Source organism: Physella acuta, unplaced genomic scaffold, assembly GCF_028476545.2.
Source record: "Physella acuta isolate Inbredline_101_S28 unplaced genomic scaffold, ASM2847654v3 ptg000976l, whole genome shotgun sequence".
NCBI lineage: Eukaryota > Metazoa > Mollusca > Gastropoda > Physidae > Physella > Physella acuta.
The window spans coordinates 255,329-276,259 of record NW_026732493.1 but is presented as its reverse complement, the minus strand read 5'-3'; the positions used below and the strand labels follow the sequence as shown (position 1 = coordinate 276,259).

The 20,931-nt window shown below is 36.4% G+C and overlaps 2 protein-coding genes across 6 annotated transcripts in view; one reads left to right on the top strand and one right to left on the bottom strand.

The window, feature by feature from the left end:
- Positions 1-377: 377 nt before the first annotated feature.
- The window catches only part of LOC131954158 (uncharacterized), a 31,364-nt gene continuing 10,810 nt past the window's right edge, over positions 378-20,931 (bottom strand). Inside the window, exons 1-4 of one of the 3 annotated variants that reach the window (XM_059317691.1) lie at positions 4,507-5,479; positions 3,787-3,983; positions 3,053-3,158; positions 378-704 (exon numbers count right to left, since the gene is read on the bottom strand). In XM_059317691.1, the coding sequence (XP_059173674.1) occupies positions 549-704; positions 3,053-3,158; positions 3,787-3,983; positions 4,507-5,424 (1,377 nt within the window). In that variant the 5' untranslated portion in view covers positions 5,425-5,479 and the 3' untranslated portion in view covers positions 378-548. Of the gene's footprint in view, positions 705-3,052; positions 3,159-3,786; positions 3,984-4,506; positions 5,480-16,398; positions 16,632-20,931 lie in introns of those variants that run through there. The other 2 variants (XM_059317693.1, XM_059317692.1) reach the window with 2 other exon arrangements.
- Positions 18,507-20,825, top strand: LOC131954159 (uncharacterized). 3 transcript variants are annotated; one of them, XM_059317694.1, is made up of 3 exons: positions 18,507-18,933; positions 19,158-19,280; positions 19,528-20,825. In XM_059317694.1, exon 3 carries the CDS (start codon positions 19,570-19,572, stop codon positions 20,503-20,505), a length of 936 nt encoding a protein of 311 aa, XP_059173677.1. In that variant the 5' UTR covers positions 18,507-18,933; positions 19,158-19,280; positions 19,528-19,569; the 3' UTR covers positions 20,506-20,825. The 3 variants fall into 3 exon arrangements, with proteins under 3 accessions (XP_059173677.1, XP_059173678.1, XP_059173679.1); XM_059317695.1 differs by having other exon boundaries at positions 18,507-18,938; XM_059317696.1 differs by lacking the exon at positions 18,507-18,933 and having other exon boundaries at positions 19,075-19,280.

Sequence of the window (20,931 nt, the reverse complement as noted above, 5' to 3'; positions counted from 1 at the left end):
TGAACTAAAATCCCGGTCACAAGGATCGCCAAGTATTTTAGCATATTCTGTATACATCATACATAATTAATAAGATTATCTTTGTTGCTCGTTCCTCAGATAATTTTCAACGTCAGTCTTACAAGATCTCATTGTCATAGACCAATAAACTACAACATTAAAATGCGATAAAAGCCCATAAAATAACATTCCATTAAGGCATGTAAACAACATATGGTATTCTACTTCCCCCCACGTATGTTCATTTTAAAGCCTGTGAAATTATTCTTTAAAAATAAATTTATGAACTTTAGTATGTATTAAGTTTAAAGAAAAAAAACTAAAACTTACTAATTGTTAAAACAGTGAATGTTTTATTTTTGTTTTGATTTTTTTTCTTTTAAATATGTATTTTTAGTAATGCAGAAAAGATGTCAATATCTGTAACAATCCCCTTAAAAGTGTGTCAGGTGTGTCTTTAGGTGAATCAAAAACCATCGTGCACCTGTCCGGACGCTAAGCGTACCCCGTCAGTTCTGGTTCTAAGGACGGTTTAGCGGTGCTGTGGCCTAAGCGGGATCCGAACCTGGACCGTCGGCCGGGGTTAGTTTCGCCCGCTTGTTGGGCATCTCCTGGGACTCTCTCATCTCTTGCTGGCGTCTTCTGGCATGTACCAGTTCCAGGGCAATCCTCTCAGTCTCCGGGTCAGAGAAGTAGGCGGTGGCCTGTGGTATGGTAAATATGGGGTAGGGTGGGGGTGGGATTAGAGAGGTTGTAATAATTAATCATACATGAGGTTGTATTTAGTCTATTGATGCTCACTGGTTAATATGTTATACACACACAACCACACACATACACACACACACACATATATATATATATATATATATATATATATATATTCTTTGATATTATCTGACATGTAAAGAATGTAAACCCAAATCAGCATTTTTAACACTCTCTATTCTTAGTTATATATATATCTTTATCCCTCCCTCTCTCTTTATCTCTCACCTCTCTCTCTCTCTCTCTCTCTCTCTCTCTCTCTATCTCAAGCACTGATTTTAAGACCTCAACAAGATGGTGGGTACATTTTTGCTGGCGTTAAATCCATGCAGTCATAAGTGTATCTGACCAATCGTTGAGTAAAAATCATTGCAACATTTTTTACACCTACAGTCTCTATCTTGGATGCAGGTTTCGAACCTAGCAATGTTACGTCAAGCTTACTCTCAATGCTTTTCCTTTTTCAGTTGTTACGTCAAGCTTTGTCTCAATGCTTTTCCTTTTCCTATCTATAATGATAGTTTCGCTGTCTGTGTATCTATCTATATATCTATCTGACAAGAACGCTCTAGAGAAAACACAAGCAAATTAAAAACATGCATAGTAATTCGAAAAACGAAGTATGACGTCGTCACATTTAGCATAGAGTAGAAAATAATCTCAAGCCGGAGAGTGCACACAGTAATATGACGTCATTGATTATCGAGTAAACATTGAATAAAAAGGCAATTTTGTCTAATCTAAATGGTTTGCTGTGAAGAGTTTCTTGCATACAATTCTTCGGGTAGGGGCGAAGCCCCATCCCCGCTTAAGAACGTCAGAGCCCCCCCCCCCCTCCTCCCCAACTCAAAAGAAATTTCTTCATCGATACCCTATAATAAAATTACCGCCTAATTAATGTGTCTAATCTAAAAAGTGGTTTTCTTGCAATTTCTTTAATGCAATTCTTCGGGTAGTGGCTAAGCGCGACACCAGTGTTTCTTTCAGACTTTTTCCTCCACGGAGAGGGGTGGGGGTACTTAAAATTTTCGAGGGCGGGGGTAGAATTTTCGGGGAGGGGGCGGACACTGGAAAAAGTATATAATTATATTTCGTTGAATGGGACGGTAGACATGTTTTTTTGGGGGGTGGGGGGGGGGGGGATGGGGGTGGGGGGTGGTGTGTGGGGGGGGTGGGGTGGTTTTAGTTTAGAGAAAAGAGTCAGCACTATCAGCCTAGCACCCGTTGTATCCTTCCTCAACGGGCCATTTTTCTCGTATAGTAATAATAAGGTTCCATAGTCTACCAGACCATTGGATGATTGCCCTTCGGAAATACAAGCACAAAGCCTGTGCAGTAGGATGAGAAGAGCCAGATGTTGCCCATGTATCAGACCCACCTCTCTCCACTCATCTGATAGACCCATGGGACAGGACGTTACCTGTACAGCTTGGAATTAGCAAGGTAGCAGGAGCTGCCGAACGGAAACCAGAATTGGCAATCCTATCGCCCAAGGGGCTGCAACCATGTTTGATTTCGTTATTTTCTAGATGGGTTGCTGCCACCATCTCACGAGTATCATCTTCTTGAGGGTTCGAGCTCTGGACCAGTGGTGTAGGCAGGGGGGGGGAGGGTTAGGGGGGTCATAACCCCCCCCCCCCCCATAGACCCTCGGTATATATATATATATATATATACATATATATATATATATACATATATATATATATATATATATACATATATATAAATATATATATTGACCAAATCATTGGTCAATATATATTAAGCATTTCTGTACATAATTAAGTATACGTATATGTACATGAATATATATATATATATATATATATATATATATATATATATATATATATATATATATATATATATATATTCATGTACATATACGTATACTTAATTATGTACAGAAATGCTTAATATATATATTGACCAATGATTTGGCACACGTTTGCTGAATCTAAGCCTAAAACTAATTACATAAACTGACTCTCGTCGTTTAATTACATAAACTAACCCCCATAGACCCCTCGGTATATATATATATATATATAAACTATGAGGGGGGTGTAAAAAAGAAAGTCTGAGGGGGGGGGTGCAAATCAAAAGTCTGTGGGGGGTGCAAATCGAAAGTCTAAGGGGGGGTGCAAATCAAAACTCTGGGGGGGGGGGGTGCAAATCGAAAGTTTGTTCCCGGATAAAAATTGGAATCCCCCCCTTGAGACGATCCTGGCTACGCCACTGCTCTGGACTACCTGGTACAGTGATTTTACATATAACTTACCTTTATATGCGTCAGAAGTTGACATTTTCGGACAAGGTCTAGAAAAGCTGCATCAATTTGGCCAGTAGGGTGCCAATGTTCCAGTTCAAGCTTGACCAGACTATTTCTGTAGACAAGTTTTAGTAGATGAGTGGTTTCCTACAGCTCGGCTGTCAACAGTTCAACCATGTCTTGGTTAAGCTCCTACTCTAAACTGCATCCCAAAACAGTTACAGGCATAAACACTCACATACTCACACACAAACATACACATTCACCCAATTATATACAGATAACCAACAAAACATACTTATATGAACGCAGACACACAGGCAAACAAAGACGCACTCACACAAATTGACATAGTAAAGATTCCTTTTTAGACCTCGGCATTTGCAGGGATGGTATGTCCAGGCTTTAGTTTCTCAAACGTAAGTCAGGTACTATCACAGCTTGGTGGACTCAGGGAAGTACTGCAGTTCCAATTCCTAAGCGGGATCCGAAACCTAGACTTTCGGGCTTGAAGTAAAACTCTTTGACCACGCCGTCACACACCGATAGACACAGTCAAAGATATAAATACAGATACACACATATGCACGTACATATACATGTACGTACTCACACAGAAAAATACACACTCATAAACATCCACACATAGACACACACACTCACATACACACAAAGATATAAACAAACATAAACACATAGACACACTTAGATTAAAAAAAAAACGTATCTAGTCTCAGGCCCACCTGAAGTTAGCCGTGATTTCGTTGAGCAAATTCGTGAAGCGTGAGCTATTTAAATCGTCATGATATCCAAAGTCAAGCATCAGCTTTATCTTGTAGATGGGCATAACACGATCCAGTATCTCCATACAGGAATTCAAACGTGCTAAGGTATATCCGTCTGTCACAAACACCACCTTCAGCTCTGGACAAGATCCTGCCTAGTTATGTCAGATAGTTAAAAGAAAACATCAAACATTTGATTTATTTTATGCAGCGTGCAGTACTCTATAACAGAGGCGCAGCGACCCCTTCCGGCGCCCGGGGACCTAATTTCAATTTGACCCCCCCCCCCCCATATATTTTGTTGTATTTATAATTCAAAACTGCAGCTAAAATGAGCTTTTTTTTTCAAACCCATTTTGGAGCCCACAGGGTCGGCGCCCGGGAACATATGTACCCACTCGCTCCCCCTCCCGTAGCTACGCCTCTGCTCTATGGTCATCCACATAACATATACTCTCCTAAACAATGACATAGTATTGCAGTGATGTACCTAGCTTGTTTGTTTTTAATTTCATTACTTAGACCAGCTATGAATTAGTATAAATGATAAAGGACATAGTCAGTGTTATGGTTTTATTATTAGAGCGGTCAAACCTCAGTTTTTAATTGTCAGGCTAAACGACACATTCAAGGTAAAGATACTATCAAATTACGTAGACGTGTCTGACGTATGCTTACCAAAGTCAACCAAGAGTTCGTTGCTAGCTTAGTTCCGTAATTAAAAATTCTTGGCCCATCATCCATCAAATATTTTGCCACAATTGTTAGTCTCTTTAGCTGCCCTGCGTGTGATCTAGACAGAGCTGTCAAAAACCCATCAGTCAGATGTAGATAGTCAATCCCTAGTTTTGTTAATCGGGTAAGAGAAAGGATGCCATTGGTCAGTTTGTCCTGTTCTCTCCTAGGGTAGCCCAACAATGACTCTCGAAAAAACGTGTCCACGTAAAGAGTCTCTAAAGTTCCACGGGACTCGGAAAAGACAGTGTCTAGAACATTGATGCCTTCTTCAACTCTAAACTGCGCGGACGACATTTTAAAGCACTGTATCCTGTCAGACCTGGATAAAATACGAGTTAGAATCTCTGTAATACTTTTTACTGTACTCAGCAAAGCGCCCCGAAGCTGCAGGTCAGTTATTTTTATCGACGTTAGACTCGTTTGATGCAGGCTGAGTAAAAGTTTCCGGAAGTCGATAGCCATGAATTTGCAAATGGCAGTTTGATGATCGTGAGAGCACGAGACAGATAATTTCCGGAAATGCATTCCGAATTGTTGCGCGCATAGAAAAGTTCTTTTGTTGTGGGATGATTTTCTATTACATGATAACTGCAGGTGAATGTTTCGCCATACACTGGGCGTAGTGTGGATCAAATCCTTCCAAGACTTACACACAGTCGCCATCCTTAACACTTCGATTGTGTCTAGGTAAGATAATACTTTTATTGTAATCTCATTTGGTAACTGAACCGCTTGATACGTGTCTTCTGATTTGTTATCAACATTATATTTTAAGAAGTCTATGTTACATGCCTGTCTTGCCTCTACCTCAGACACACTGGTCATGTTTGTAATCGTTGTCCTCTTTAACTTTGCCATCTTAAAACATTAAAATGTTTTTGTACTTAATGAAATATGAATCTCGATCTAGATGTAGATCTAGTTGGCAAAAAAAAGGCGAATCTAGATAGCGACAAAATCAATGCTTTAGGGAAACAGCTTCCTTTTATTGATATTTACGCTATGGTGCTGAACGGTGCGCTCTAAGTTGTTTAAACTAATAAAATACCAATGTGCATGTTTGTAAAAAGTCAATTGATTTTCTATAACTTTTATACACTTACTAGCCGTCCCGACAAGGCCCTGCTCTGGCCTTTATAAAAAAACCTATCTTTAAAAGGACCATGATTTGCGTTTAGTAATAAGCATATATTCGGCATTGCCCGGGTTTAGAAAATCTATTACTTTTCGAAATAACCCTAACTACAATCAACCAAAACAAAAACGCAGAAAAGCGCAACAAACATATTAATCGCAAACAAAAGTACAAACACAAACAAAAACAAACACTAACCAAAACACAAAAAAACACTAACGGAAACATAAACTCAAAATGCTCACAGTCTAGCACGGGTCGCTAAATCGCACCATGCTGGTGCGCGGTGGAACTGCCTGATTCAACTGATTAAAACCAAATTCTGCACCATAGCACTCACTGTTAAGCCCAGGGCGTCAAATCGAACCCTGCCGGGGCGCCGGCGGACAAGCCTGATTCAATTTAGTGAATGACTATAATACCCCAAGCGTATCCGCAAACGGAAAGATAGAAGTAAAGATAGAGGACATTTAAGAGCTGGCTCATTCTATTGATCACAGCATACGACTTAAAAAAAAACTATTTCCTTACAAATTCCACGAGATGTTCGCTGATGATACTTCGTTACATGTTTTTGCAGACAGTGCTGAGTCACTCAGTTACAAACTTCAAACATGTGCCAATCAGTTTGCTACTTGGACAAAATTTAACAAAATGAAACTTCACACCAATAAAATCAAGTCAATGATTATTACGACTCATCAAAAACGCCTTCGTCTTATATCCACCTCATTACGCATTACTATAGACAACACAAACATTGAACAGGTTAATAGTTACAAATGCCTAGGATAGGCATAGGCTGGTTTTTACTTTCTCGTATATACGAAGTATAGAGAAAGTCTTGTAATCGTGCATAAAAATAACATGAAATTTTGACAGTTTTCACCGTTTTACACCTCAGTCCTTCATCACATCCGGAGTATAGAGGACTTATTTTAATCAGGCAAAAATTATAAATACAAATACATAAACATTTTTGCGTTTTATGCGTTATCGAGTCGGAAAAACTGGACTTTGCATTTTTGTCCGTGTCGTGTGTCTGTGTGTGTCTATGTGTCTTTGTGTAAATACGATAACTTGATTACCGTTATAGCTAGGTTGATGAAATTTCATATATAAGTATTATATCAAAATCGTAGATCCGTATCAACTTTTGAGCCATTTCCGATTACCGGAAGTGGTACTTTTTCTACTTTGAAGTTTTCAAAAGCCTATAACTTGAGTACTATTTCAGATAGATAAATTAAATTTCACCTGTAAGTAAAGTATCAAATTCTCTTAATTCTGTCAAATTTTAAGTAATTTCTGTTGACCGGAAGTACTAATTTTGAGCTATTTCCGATTTCTCAAAAACTAATGTAAATTTATAAAGTACTAATAATATTCCGCAATATTATGCACATTTTATTTAGCGTTCACCGGTGTGAAATTCTTTTTCTCCGAGATTTTATTCTATTTTAAAAAGTTTAAGTATTTAAAATAGATTAAAATTTAAGACTATATCCCGAGTTCATATTCCCTGTTTTTTAATAAAAGAATAATCGAGAAAGTTTAGGGGAGATCAGTCCCGGTCTATTCTTCTTAAATACCTTTATTTACAATTTAAAACAAGTACATCAACGTCAAATTCTTTACATAATTTCGAACATAAAATGAAAATGAAAGGTTTTGCAATTGTACATAATTATTATTTACATGATGTCATGTATGTGATTATACAAAATCGAAAAGGATAACAGTAAAAGGGATAAGGGGGCCAAATAAAAGTGATTTTGTACGTTGTGGGCCAAAGTATCGTACATAATATGATAATAGTAAAATAGTGTCAAATTGTGACTTTACAATATTGGTTTTTTAGCTGTATAAATAAAACAATATAAAATAAATAAGCAACAATAGGAAACTGAATGACAAATGATAAATGATATGAAACAAGGTGGGGACATGGGGGTTGTGGGGGTGGGAGTCAAATTAATGTTGTTAGAAATGTATTTGGATAATACATCATGTTCAGTATTTAACATAGTATTTCAACACAACGGTGGTGTCGTGGGGACGAAGGGGATGCAGTTATGGTGGAAATATGAAATTGGGATCATAAGGTTTACTGCCGGGGGCGGGGAGGGTGTGATGAAGGGGGATGTGTAGGATTAGGCGGGCCAGGTGGCCAATGCAGTGTAATATGTTCTTTACGTTGTGGTGTTGCTAATTATGGTATACGTGTTTGAGTGCGTGTCCCGTTAACTGTACCTTGTCGTGTTTTGCTTTTATTCTACTGTTCCAAATAGTCTGTCTATATATAGCTACCGTCCTTGCTTTTTGCTCTAGGTCCGTCTCTTTGTTAAGGGATTTTGTTTAGAGTTATAACTATATCGATGTTGAATGTCTCGTTTTTTGTTATTTTGGTTTCTGGCGTCTTTTTCATGTTTTGTATGGTGGGGCATTCTAAATAGATGTGCATTTCGGTTTCTGGTGTGTTTTGGCTACACAGTGGGCAATAGGGTTTCTGTTGTATTGCTTGGTGTGTTAAATTGTAGATGAGTCTTTATGTTATTTCCCTGGCTTTGGGTGTGATGGTTTTAAGGTGTAGGTTCCTGAAGGTGTCTATTGTGTCTGTTAGAGCGTATTTCCTACACCGTTGAATTATGTTGTATAATGTGGTTGAGAGTTTTTGCACTAATTTTTTGTAAATGTTTTGTGATTTTTCGTGTAGAAGTTTTTCGTTGTTTTTTAATATGTGTAACCATTCTATGTAAAAGGGACTGTGTTTGTCCCCTATGTAATGTGGAGTTGTATTATTGATTTTTGTAAGTTTGTTGAGCTGAATACCTATATAGTAGTGAGCTAATTGGTGAAAGTTTGGTTGACAAATTATTTTGATAATGTGTGTTAGTCTGAATGTATTGATGTTGGTCTGTATATCGTGCAGGTTTATTCTTCCACGAAGTTTGTTTTGTACTAGCGTGTTGTGGCTATTATTTGTAATAATTATTGTGGTCTGAAATATGTACTCGCTAATGGTTTTAATCAGATGTTTAATTGTCGGCTTTGGGATTGTTTTAGCCGTGGCTATATAGGTAAATTTTGAGATGGCGTACTTATTTATTATAGATAACCTATCAAAAATTGTTGTTGAGCTAAATTTATAAAGTGCTATGTTGTTTTGGATTTTGCTTGAGACTTGTTTCTATCCGTCATGGTTATTGGTGTGTGGGTTGCTGTAGTGGGTTATGCCGCAAAGTTTTAGTTTGTTGGTACCTATCATGTTAGATTCTAATATATAAAGCCCAATTATGTATGTTTGTATATAACATGGAAGGCAGAATTAATGATTCTTCTATTGCTTCAAAAGTTAAATGTCTAAATTACTCATTGTCTAAATTCATGGTTTAAAAAATTAATACTGAAAATTTTGTAAACCGATTTTCATTTTTCTATCTTATAATGATCATTGCCGGCATGTTTCTAAATAAAATAATTTACAAAAATGTATCACCTTTTCACAAATTCCAATTGTGTCTGAAAATTATTTATATTTAGTCCTTAAGCACTCATTACATCCCTTGATAAATTAGGAAAACACATTTACGTCCCTTTATAAAAACATTACATCGGGAGAAAGTAATTTACTTTTTCCCACGTTTTCTTTAACTTGCTTTCTCTGTTTATTTGTTTGTCTTTCCAATCAAATCTTGCGATCGAAATTTCTGGCACTTCCCAGCTAGCTAGCGCGCTGAAATTTTCAGGGAAGCTTTCTTTTGGATGACCATAGAATATGCAATTGTTATTATTACTAAATTGATCAATGGAAACATTTTATTGAGCATTTTAGACCGCTATATAATCTATATATATAATTCTCCTCTGCGAGCCATTAGAAAAAAACCAGCGACGCGTACCTCGCGCGCAGTGAAGCGAACGATCCCACGTTGTCACAGGCTTAGGGGCAGATAATTTACTTTGAACCGAGTTTAAACTTACAGGATGTAGGCCAGTTTGGGGGAGACGATATGGTCGAGTGGTTGGGCACACGATTGCTAACCCACTCGACACGGGTTCAAATCTATGTGTTCTAGTCAGTAACGTATTCACACAACGTGTTTTTTACGAGTTGTCTTTTTACGAGTTGTCTTCGTTTACCCAACAAAAAAGTGAAAAGATAAAATCGATAGCAAGATTTTAATGCAAACAAACAGACAAAGACTAAAAAGTAGAAAATAATAATCATTAAAAAAAGTTTTAAAAAACCCACGTTTTCTGATTGAACTAAAAAGTAGAAAATAAATGCTATACATCACAATAATGCAAGCGATCACTCTACTATAAGCGATCAAAAACGTGGGGCGCCGAAGTAAAAGTTATATTACTATTGATTAGATAATACTATTGACTTTTATTAGGGAGCTTGTAGAGAGTCAACAGTATTAGAAACTTTAAGAAAATCACGGCGCCCCACAGGGTTCAGAATGTATTAACCGCCCACAGGGTTCAGAATGTATTAACCGCCCACAGGGTTCAGAATGTATTAACCGCCCACAGGGTTCAGAATGTATTAACGCCCCACAGGGTTCAGAATGTATTAACCGCCCACAGGGTTCAGAATGTATTAACCGCCCACAGGGTTCAGAATGTATTAACCACCCACAGGGTACTGAATGTATTAACCGCACACAGGGTTCAGATTGTATTAACAGCTCACAGGGTTCAGAATGTATTAACCGCCCACATGGTTTAGAATGTATTAACCACCAACAGGTTTCAGGATGTAGGTTTTGTCGCCGCCACGTCGTACCTTCGTGGCACCCGATCCATCACTGTCGGGCACGGGTTCCAAACGTCCGTTCACTTCATCTCTTTCTTCAACATCAGCCATCTGCAATATTAATTAATATGCACTACCATAACTTGATAACATACATCTTTTATTATCGTGATGTAGATTTCCCATGAGTCCATCTCTGATAGGTAAATAACTCACGTTAGTGAAACAAAGGCGTAGTAATGACCACACTATCCCTTCATATACCAAGATCTCTGAACTCGATGAACTCTACTTTATCTGCCCCTTGAGTCTTGGGCACGAACGGGAAAAAATGATGATTTACTCTATTTATGTATCTGATAAATGAATAAGCCATAGTTCCAACAATTAATGTTCGTTTTGTGCTAACCTAAAGTTATAGGTATATTTTATGTACCTCAGCGTAAGCAACTGAACAAAGCACTGTTAGGCATAGCAGTAGAAGTACCCCCTTCATTTTTTCTGAAATAAAATTAAACTTATGTAAATGATGTCAATAAGGATATTTTTTTATAAAATAGGGACTAAGATCTAGAGTCTAGGTGTCCTATGCAAATAGCATATGAATATTGCTAGCATACAACGGAGGGTTTAAGCTGGAAGCATTTTATTAAACCCCCTAATCAAAAATCCCCACGGCCTTTATAAGGGAAAGGCGAGGGGGGAGGGAGATGACTTAGATTCATTTAAAGTGAAGATATAGATCTGTGATTTGTTTTACTATAAGCATGTATAGTTAGGTGATTTATATGTATGCTGATTTTATAAAATTTGTTAGACAAATGCATGACAAATAGTTTTATCTGTAGTTCGCTTTGACAAAAAGCTACATGAAAAGCACACGGAAAGAAAGAGTGTGGTCTGAAGAAAGTCTGATAAACAATGGACACTTCACTTCGTTAACATTGTAAAATAATTAGCACTCTAGGAACAAAGTGTCGATAGTATGAAGAAAAAACAATTCGTAACAACTAAACACATACTTACTTTCACGAACTGATTGCTACAAGGTGATACAGGTTATTTCTTAAATCGAACTATTGTAGTTTGCGAATGGACAGGTAAGGTATAGCTTTTGTAGACAAGTCGTCTTTTCAAGATATTCCATACTACCCTGGTGAATTTTATTTAAATAATGTTTTATTAGAACGTTTATTAATGCTTTTCATGTATGACAATGTTTGATCTTTTGCCATAATTGGCTTGTATCGATCTTATCCTACGTCAACTGATTAGTGTTTTTATATTCTTTGAGCTGAATTTTCCAATTGGCTAATTTATTGATAAGATAATTCATCAACGCAGTAACATGTATTAGGGGAATGCATAAAGATGTGGAACAGCTGTGTAAAGTTGTATTGTAATGTATGAATATTGTGTCCATGAAGAATTGTATGAAGTGTTGTTCAATGTTGTAAATAGTATTGATGTTGTATGTAGTTATAAGATGTATTGACATTGTATGGAGTTGACTGATGTATTAAACTTTCAGTGTTGAAGGTAATGTTGATGTTGTATGTAGTTAACAGATGTATTGACATTGTATATAGTTGATTGATGAGTTCAACGTAACGATAACGCTATTAATGGTGTTATGAAGTAGTAAGTGTTGTAGTTGTAGTACAGGACAGGATACAGCCGGACAGAGCTATCTTTCCGTCACTCCCATCCACCGTGACGTCAACGGTATCTGACGTCATCCAGCTGGACGTGGATGCTGTCGCCGGACACACGGCTGCGATGGTGAGATTGCAGTTGTAGCCGAGGGCGCAGTACTCGTCGGCGCTGCAGGTGATGCGGTCCGAGGGTCCGGTGTACATGCAGGGGTGAGCGCCCACTGTGGTGATGGTTAGGGCGTCGCTCTGCTCAATCGTTTGCAGGGCGCAGTCTGCCGGGGTAAACCTGAAGGTGAATATATATATATATATATATATATATATATATATATATATATATATATATATATATATATATACATATATATATATATATATATATATATATATATATATATATATATATATATATATATATATTTACCCTATGTCAAGTTTTGGGGGCGATTTTTGAGATAAAGGTCAAGTTTAGTGTTCAATGTAATAAACAAACTTACAAACATTAAACTTTAATTAAGCTCAATAAATATAAAATGACGATGTTCTTGGAAACGTATGCTGAATGTAAATACAGTAGGATAGTTTAATTATTTGTAATCGTGACGTAACTCTCAACGTTACCTTGGTTGCAGAATCACTGGAATTATAACTCAAGCTGGTTACTTGATATGCAGACTAAAAGTGGAGTCAGCCGTTTATTGTTTTTTATTGATAACATTTGTGTGTTAAGTCTGCGACTACAGAATAGTATGCTGCACTTTCCCGATAATGAATAACCCACCACAACAGCGGCATTGTGCACATACTACACAGGGGTCATCCATAAATGACGTCACGCTTTTTTGACGATTTTTACCTCCCCCCCTCCCCTCCGTCACACGTCGTCATAAAAAGTCAGACCCCCCCCCCTAAAATGACGTCACACCTCAACCTACAACCCCCCTCAAAATTGCAGTTGAATTTTTTTAAAACATCGATATTTTTCCAAAATCTTGTCTCAACTATTACAATTTATTAAAACAGTTATCTAAAACGCGAAATAACGTCTAAAATTCGTTTTCTAACATTTGCTTTTTATAACGCAAAAATGTGACGTCGCAACATCTGAACCCCCCCCCCCCCTCCCCCTCATCACACATCGTCACAAAATTACGGACCCCCCCTCCCCCCTACGAGTGTGACGTCATTTATGGATGACCCCACAGACAGTACATTTGGGACATTACCTTTATAATAGCTTTACCACACATATGAAGCAAACTATTTTTATATGCTGTACACAACGCCAGTATTGAACAAAGACATGGACATATTGACTATGCCTAATTTGTTGTGTATTAGTAAAGTAAAGTTATATTTCATATCCTAATGGTCTATTGGGTAAGTGAAGTAGAGTTAACAAGTTTTTGTGTCAACGGCAGATGAAATGTGGCCAGCACTACGCCCAATCGTCTTTATTTTCCCTTATGTAAGCCGTGTACCAATTGGAGCTGGGGTGGACTCAGGGGCGGTCTTGTACCCGAATTCGAACGTGAGACATACTGGTTAGCAGCCTAGCTCTCTACCGTCTCACTTTGCTATGTATTATTCACCTGATACAATTATTTTCTTTGGTTGTACTTAAGAAGTGCATGATTTTATATCACAGGTAATTTTAACTAAATTATAAAGTCTGCTAATAATCAAACAATCCATAAAAATCAGAACCGTCTCTCTACAATGCACTTTTTCTAGATTATTTTAGAGGATCATTTCGCACGGTTTAAGTGCTTTATAAAACATATTGAAACTAATAATTTTAATTGCTAGTATTATGTCATATTTACATGTGTTGATGTTTATCAGTCACTGGTATGATATCCGCGTCGCTTTGAACTTCAGTCATCATAAGGAAGGTCACGTGGGGTCGAGGTTGTTTGATACGAGAACCGCTTGAATGACGACAAAAATTAGCTCATACGCCGCCATCTTGTTTTCTGTTCTATTGACCTGGATAAATCAGACTGTTTTGTAATAGTCTTTTTTTTTCTTTAAATTACATTTTGGTACATGCATTATAAGTCGCTTTTAAAAACTGGCTTTACTGTGGATCGGTTATTATAAAACGTATTTTAGGACTTAATGAAAAAAAATATAATTTAAATAAAAATTATTTAATGTAACAAGTTAACTTCCCCATCCCCAACCACCCCGGTTGTCATAAACCCACATATTACACAATATTACAATATTTACATATCAACGGTGCTTTGTTGGTAAGGATAATATGACGTTATAAACAATCAGTATTGTTATTGTTATGTTTGTAACAAAGAGTATTATGTAGATATACAAAAGACAATAACAGAACAGCATGTTGAAAAACTTTAAACGTATATAAAGACATGTAAATAAAATTAAAAAATAAAAGATGTGAACAGTTTTAAATACTTACTTTGTTGAGGTGGTGAAAACACAAAGTGATGCACAAGCCCTATAATATTTTACAACCGCCGCCTTACCGTGTGTTTCACATTTTTCGTACATTCACTTTAACAGCAGGGGTCTAAGGATCACCGCTACCAGACAGATACCTAAAGTTACTCAACCATCACACTGTGTAGACATGACTAAGGCAGCTAACTGCCTATTTATGTTTTTAAAATGTTATCAATGTGTGTTTTAAATATTAGAGTTTTTGTTAGAAGTTACTTATACAAGATAGAAGTCAATGATCGAAATGCAGAAGAGTATAATACTTACCAATATAATATAGACTTTGTATTCGTTGAGGGCTGGTATACAGAAACAAAACATCCGAACATTATGACAAATAGACACACACACACAAGTTCAAATTCGGGTTCAAGTCAGTAGTACGTCTCTGTCCACCCAGCTCTGATGGGTACCTAACTCACGTTAGGGAAAGTACAGGCGGCTGGGCATTGTGTTGACCAAACTATCCTTTGATACGCTGTAGTCACATAACTCTACTTCACTTAGTCACAGAACTCTACTTCACTTAGTCACAGAACTCTACTTCAGTTAGTCACAGAACTCTACTTCACCTAGTCACAGAACTCTACTTCAGTTAGTCACAGAACTCTACTTCACCTAGTCACAGAACTATACTTCACCTAGTCACAGAACTCTACTTCACTTAGTCAACTGACCGTCAGGTTAGACAAGGGAATTGTATTTTTCTGACTCTGCTTGTACTTTTAATGGGTAATAATACATCACAAGTTAATCCTTAGGATTTGAGATCGATCTTTGGGTAGTGTTTTGTAAAAACATGTACAGGTAGCGCCTTTACATTAATGTATACATACATAAAGCTGTGTTGTATATCTATAATGATTTAAAATGAAGAGTACTTTTAAAATTTCAATCTAGATCTTCTTTGGACATGGGTGTTTTGTTAATATTTTTTGTGCTAAGTATTCTGTTAATTGGTTTCACATTTTTAAAGCTTGTACAATACACAACAATAATGCGAAACGGGCCAACATTAAAAGGTATCCTACGGATATATTGAAAGTGGCGGCTTGGTCCTAGCGGTAGAGCGCAAGGCTGTTAACCCGAAAGTCTCCAGTTCAATTCCGGAATTTCCGGTTCCTAGTGAGTACAACTTTTCTGATTCAATCTAGCCAGATTTATGTTGTCCTAGATTAGCTGTTAAGTGCTAACCAACAATGATGCTAAGTAACCTAATCTAATCAATTAAAAAACTACTAAAATCTACATTTTCCTGAACTCTATAATTAACAACAGACATGACATTGTATTTAAGGCTATAAACACTGCAACCGTGAACTAAAATCCCGGTCACAAGGATCGCCAAGTATTTTAGCATATTCTGTATACATCATACATAATTAATAAGATAATCTTTGTTGCTCGTTCCTCAGATAATTTTCAACGTCTGTCTTACAGGATCTCATTGTCGTAGACCAATAAACTACAACATTAAAATGCGATAAAAGCCCATAAAATAACATCCCATTAAGGCATGTAAACAACATATGGTATTCTACTTCCCCCCCCCCCCCCCCCCCCCCACGTATGTTCATTTTAAAGCCTGTGAAATTATTCTTTAAAAATAAATTTATGAACTTTAGTATGTATTTAGTTTAAAGAAAAAAACTAAAACTTTACTAATTGTTAAGACAGTGAATGTTTTATTTTTGTTTTGATTTTTTTCCTTTTAAATATGTATTTTTAGTAATCAGAAAAGATGTCAATATCTGTAGCAATCCCCTTAAAAGTGTGACAGGTGTGTCTTTAGGTGAGTCAAAAACCATCGTTCACCGGTCCGGACGCTAAGCGTACCCCATCAGTTCTGGTTCTAAGGACGGTTTAGCGGTGCTGTGGCCTACGCGGGATCCGAACCTGGACCGTCGGCCGGGGTTAGTTTCGCTCGCTTGTTGGGCATTTCCTGTAACTCGCTCATCTCTTGCTGGCGCCTTCTGGCTTGTACCAGCCCCAGGGCAATCCTCTCAGTCTCCGGGTCAGAGAAGTAGGCGGTGGCCTGTAGTGTGGTAAATATGGGGTAGGGTAGGGAGGTGGGGGGGGGGGGGGGTAAAGATGTTTTCATAATTAATCATACATGAGGTTGTATTTAGTCAATCGACGCTCACTGGTTACTATATACTTTACACACACACACACAGACACATATATATATATATATATATATATATATAAATGTATATATATATATATAAATATATATATATATATATATATATATATATATATATATATATATATATATATATATATATATATATATATATATATATATATATATATATATATATATATATATATATATATATATATATGTATATATATAAGTAGTATAGTAGGTCCCTTTTGAGTCGTTTTTGTGCAGACATGTTTATATAGTAAAATATTGAGCAGCCAGAGCAGACATGTTATATAGTAAAATACTCCAGCTGGAGCAGGTGTTCCCCTCCTCCTATTGTCTTCCGTGACGCTCCATTACGGCCGCGACGACAAACAATAGAGTATCGATTTTTTTTTATTTTTTTTTTGAAAGATATGTTTAAATAGTCATTAAAAATAATTTATTCAGCTAGGCTTGCTTTACAATAGGCCATATTTCTCATACAGTTGATCTATAAATAGCCGTTACTATTTACTATCAGTCTGTTTTTGTCCTCTGTTTTTCGTCTAGTCGTGTTAATTATGTTAAGTGTGATTGCTTTATTTGTTGTGGGTGTTTGATTGGTGGTTTTTTAATATTTAGTATATTAGAAGTATTATATTTAAGTGCTAGGTTGTTGGTTTATTGTACGTTTATGTACATAGTTGAGGCTATGGTGTAATCACGACTTTTTAAGTTTTCCTAGTGACGATTTCTTTCTAAAATAGTGACCAGGGCTAGACATCAAAGAGTATATTAATCAATTATCTTTAAAAAAAAATTTAAAATAATTATTTTATTTAGCAAGGCTTGACTATATTCCTTATTTCTCATCCAGTTGATCAATATATAAACGTTACTACCAGTCTGGTTTTTTTTTTTTTTTTTTTTTTTTGTCCTGTGTTCTTTGTCTAGTCCGAGTCGTGTTAATTAAGTTTAGTGTGAGTGCTTTATGTGTTGTGGTTGTCTTCTCTTGGCTTGTCTGCTTCGTAGAGTTGTTATATTTTGATTTGATAAAAGCTGTTTGAAAAAAGATTATTATTATTTATTTATTTTTTTGTGGTCGGCGGGTTCTTTCTTCTTGAGGAAACATAATATTGACTTGATCAATCATTAATGAAGACATTGAATAATTAGCGTCTTTAGAATAATTAGACCATAGTCTGCGCTATTGCTGTAAGGTCGTGTTAGGTTAGTTCCTTGCCCATTTCAGGATTATCTTTTATAAAGTGACGGTACAGTTAGACCACTAATCCGAAAGTCTAGAGTTCAAATCCTGTTTCAAGATAGTAGCCCTGAGTTCACCCAGCTCTGATGAGTCCCAATTCACGTTAGGAAAAGTAAAGGCGGCTGCGTATAATGCTGGCCACACTACCACTTCATATACCATTTGGTCTAAAGAGGAAACTTTTTTTTTTTAAGAATATTTCATCATCAGTATTTTTATCTTTTTTTAATAATATTTTTATTTCTATTTTTTGTTTTATTTTTAATAGTTATACAACAGCCAACAGAACAAATAGAATTATTTAATAAAGACATCCTTGTATATCAAATGCTCTCCCTTTAAAAATTATGTAACGACTTTTAAAGTAATGACAAAATGGTGAGTTGACACGGTGGTAATCCGATAAAATATATTCAAAACACACTCACGTCATTCACTTTATTGATTTTTAAGGAACACAATGGCCCTAAAACTCCACCCTTTTGTATTCCGTGAGGACAAAACTATTGTGCGCAATCGTGGCGTGTGAGTATAGAACAATAGCTATACCCCAACGCTCATGGACGGCTAGATAATTAGTGATGCATCTTTTCCGCGAAGCGAGCCGTGAATTGAAAGAAATTAGCTTTTTGACTTTATGTATCAAGCAGGTGACGGGGTATTTTTTCTTTGTAAACCAAGGATGGTAGTGGGGTTCAATGACCTCCAAATCTGCGTGACGCACGCTTGCATAATTAGACCAATTATAGAATGATAGTCAGGATTTTTTCCCCACGCGTTCATAAAGTATAAATTCAGACGAAGTTTTACTTTAAACACTACTGCTCAGCACTGCAAAGCATCTACACGTCCACCTAACTAGCTACACAACCAGCTACCCTGCTACGGACCGAGCTCACTCCAACTTAGACATTCACATCATCCAGCACTAAGGTAAGGTTAATATTATTTATTTATTTTTTTATTTATAATTTTATTTTTTGCTTTTAAGGGAGTTAACGCCATTAATAAAGATATACCATTTAATTAAATCTTATTGTACACCCGACCCACCAACTAGTCCACTAATAAAAAAATAAGCTTAGACCCTTTAATTAAGTCTTATTTATTTTTTAAATAAGTAGTCAAATATATTCGCTTTTATTTTTATTGTACAGCCAACCCAATTACTGAACAAGGCATTGAGCTAGCCACCCAGCCGACCCAAACACATCCAGCTGCCCAGTCACATACAACTAACCTGCTACGGACCGATCTCACACCTAGTTAGACATTAAAAGGTAAGGTAAATATTTTAATGGATTTAACCCCGCTAATAAAAATACGATTTTACCCTTTAATTATCTTATTTATGTTTTAAATAAGTTTCAAATGTATTTACTTTAATTTGTATTGTACAATCGACCCACCCACTAGACCACTAATAAAAAATACGCTTATACTGCCTTATACCCTTTAATTAAAGCTTATTTATTTTTTAAATAAATAATCAAATGTATTCGTCTTAATTTTTTTTTTTTTGTACAGCAGACCCATCCAGCCGACCCAACCACATCCAGCTACCCAGCTATGGCCCGATACACATGTGACATATGTGAACGTACATTCAGCCGTAAAAAAAATTTGACACAACATTGCAAGACTGTACACGGCCGAGAAAGGCATCGATGTATAGAATGCTGGCAAGAATTTACAAGAAAATTTAATTTAACGAGACACTATAGGATAGTGCACACCAACCTACTTACACCAACCGATGCCCCATCAGCATCCGACAGACAAACCGAACAACCGACATTAACATCTGACAGACTAACTGAACAACCTACATTAGCAAACGACAGACAAACAGACAACCTACCTATACAATTAAAGAGACAAAGGACCTATGACGACACAACAAACAAACGCCTAAAGACATCTCACAACGACAGTAACGTTAATTTAAACACCGACGCTATACTTGTAGATGACCTAAGGGGAGATGTGGTAGACCTACATTTAGAGGACGTGAACGACTTAGACTTACCGTTAGACGAAATTGACACCCTTTATAACCTAAACAGCGAATTACAAAACATATACATTGACAATTGGCACTCCATACAGACACATACAACTACAGGCAAACATTTATCCAGATTCAATTTTTTTCACAACCCACTACACACTACTCCAATAGATTGGGATACAAAACTTGTAGATACCATATTTAACACACAAACTAAGCGGTTCAAAATAAATTATAGTCACCATACCATTTTAAAACATAAAGAAACAGGAGAATATAGGTTTTTTCACTCAAGTAACAACAATGCATGCGTCTTAGAGCTTCCTAAATTAATTAACAATAGAGTAGATTTTAAAGATTTTTTAGAACACTTAAACACATCAGACATTCTAAATTACGCACAACACAATAGACCGAATACAAAATACGCTGTTGAGATCATTCCAGCCACCACATTCTATCTCTATCACCTCAATGAATTTCCCATAGGATGACCTCTCACAAACATCCCGATTTTATTAATCCTTAAACCACAACACACTAGACAAATAGGCATTTATACTAGTCCTCACGATAAAGGAACCGGGTGATGTAACAAATACAGGTTTCAGGGCATTCAACACAGGGATTTATACATACACGCAATACAGAAACGCACTTTCTTACATTTATATTAAAAGACAAGTACAGTCAGACAATGTGACAACATCTCCCCTAAACATATAATGCTTTGACATTTATAAATTTAACCATGACTTTAACGACACCTTATACTAATGTAGATATATAAATAACACATTTTTATGACTGTATGTTAATGGGGTTGTTTTTAATAAATAAAATTTAAAATACATTTTAAATCGCCTTTTGTGATTAATTGTGTTTGTTAATTGTGCATGAAGTATAACTTGTATTTACGA

Excerpts from the sequence above, each read along its gene's own strand:
- LOC131954159 (XM_059317694.1), top strand. The coding sequence starts at position 19,570 with ATGGCCCGATACACATGTGACATATGTGAACGTACATTCAGCCGTAAA.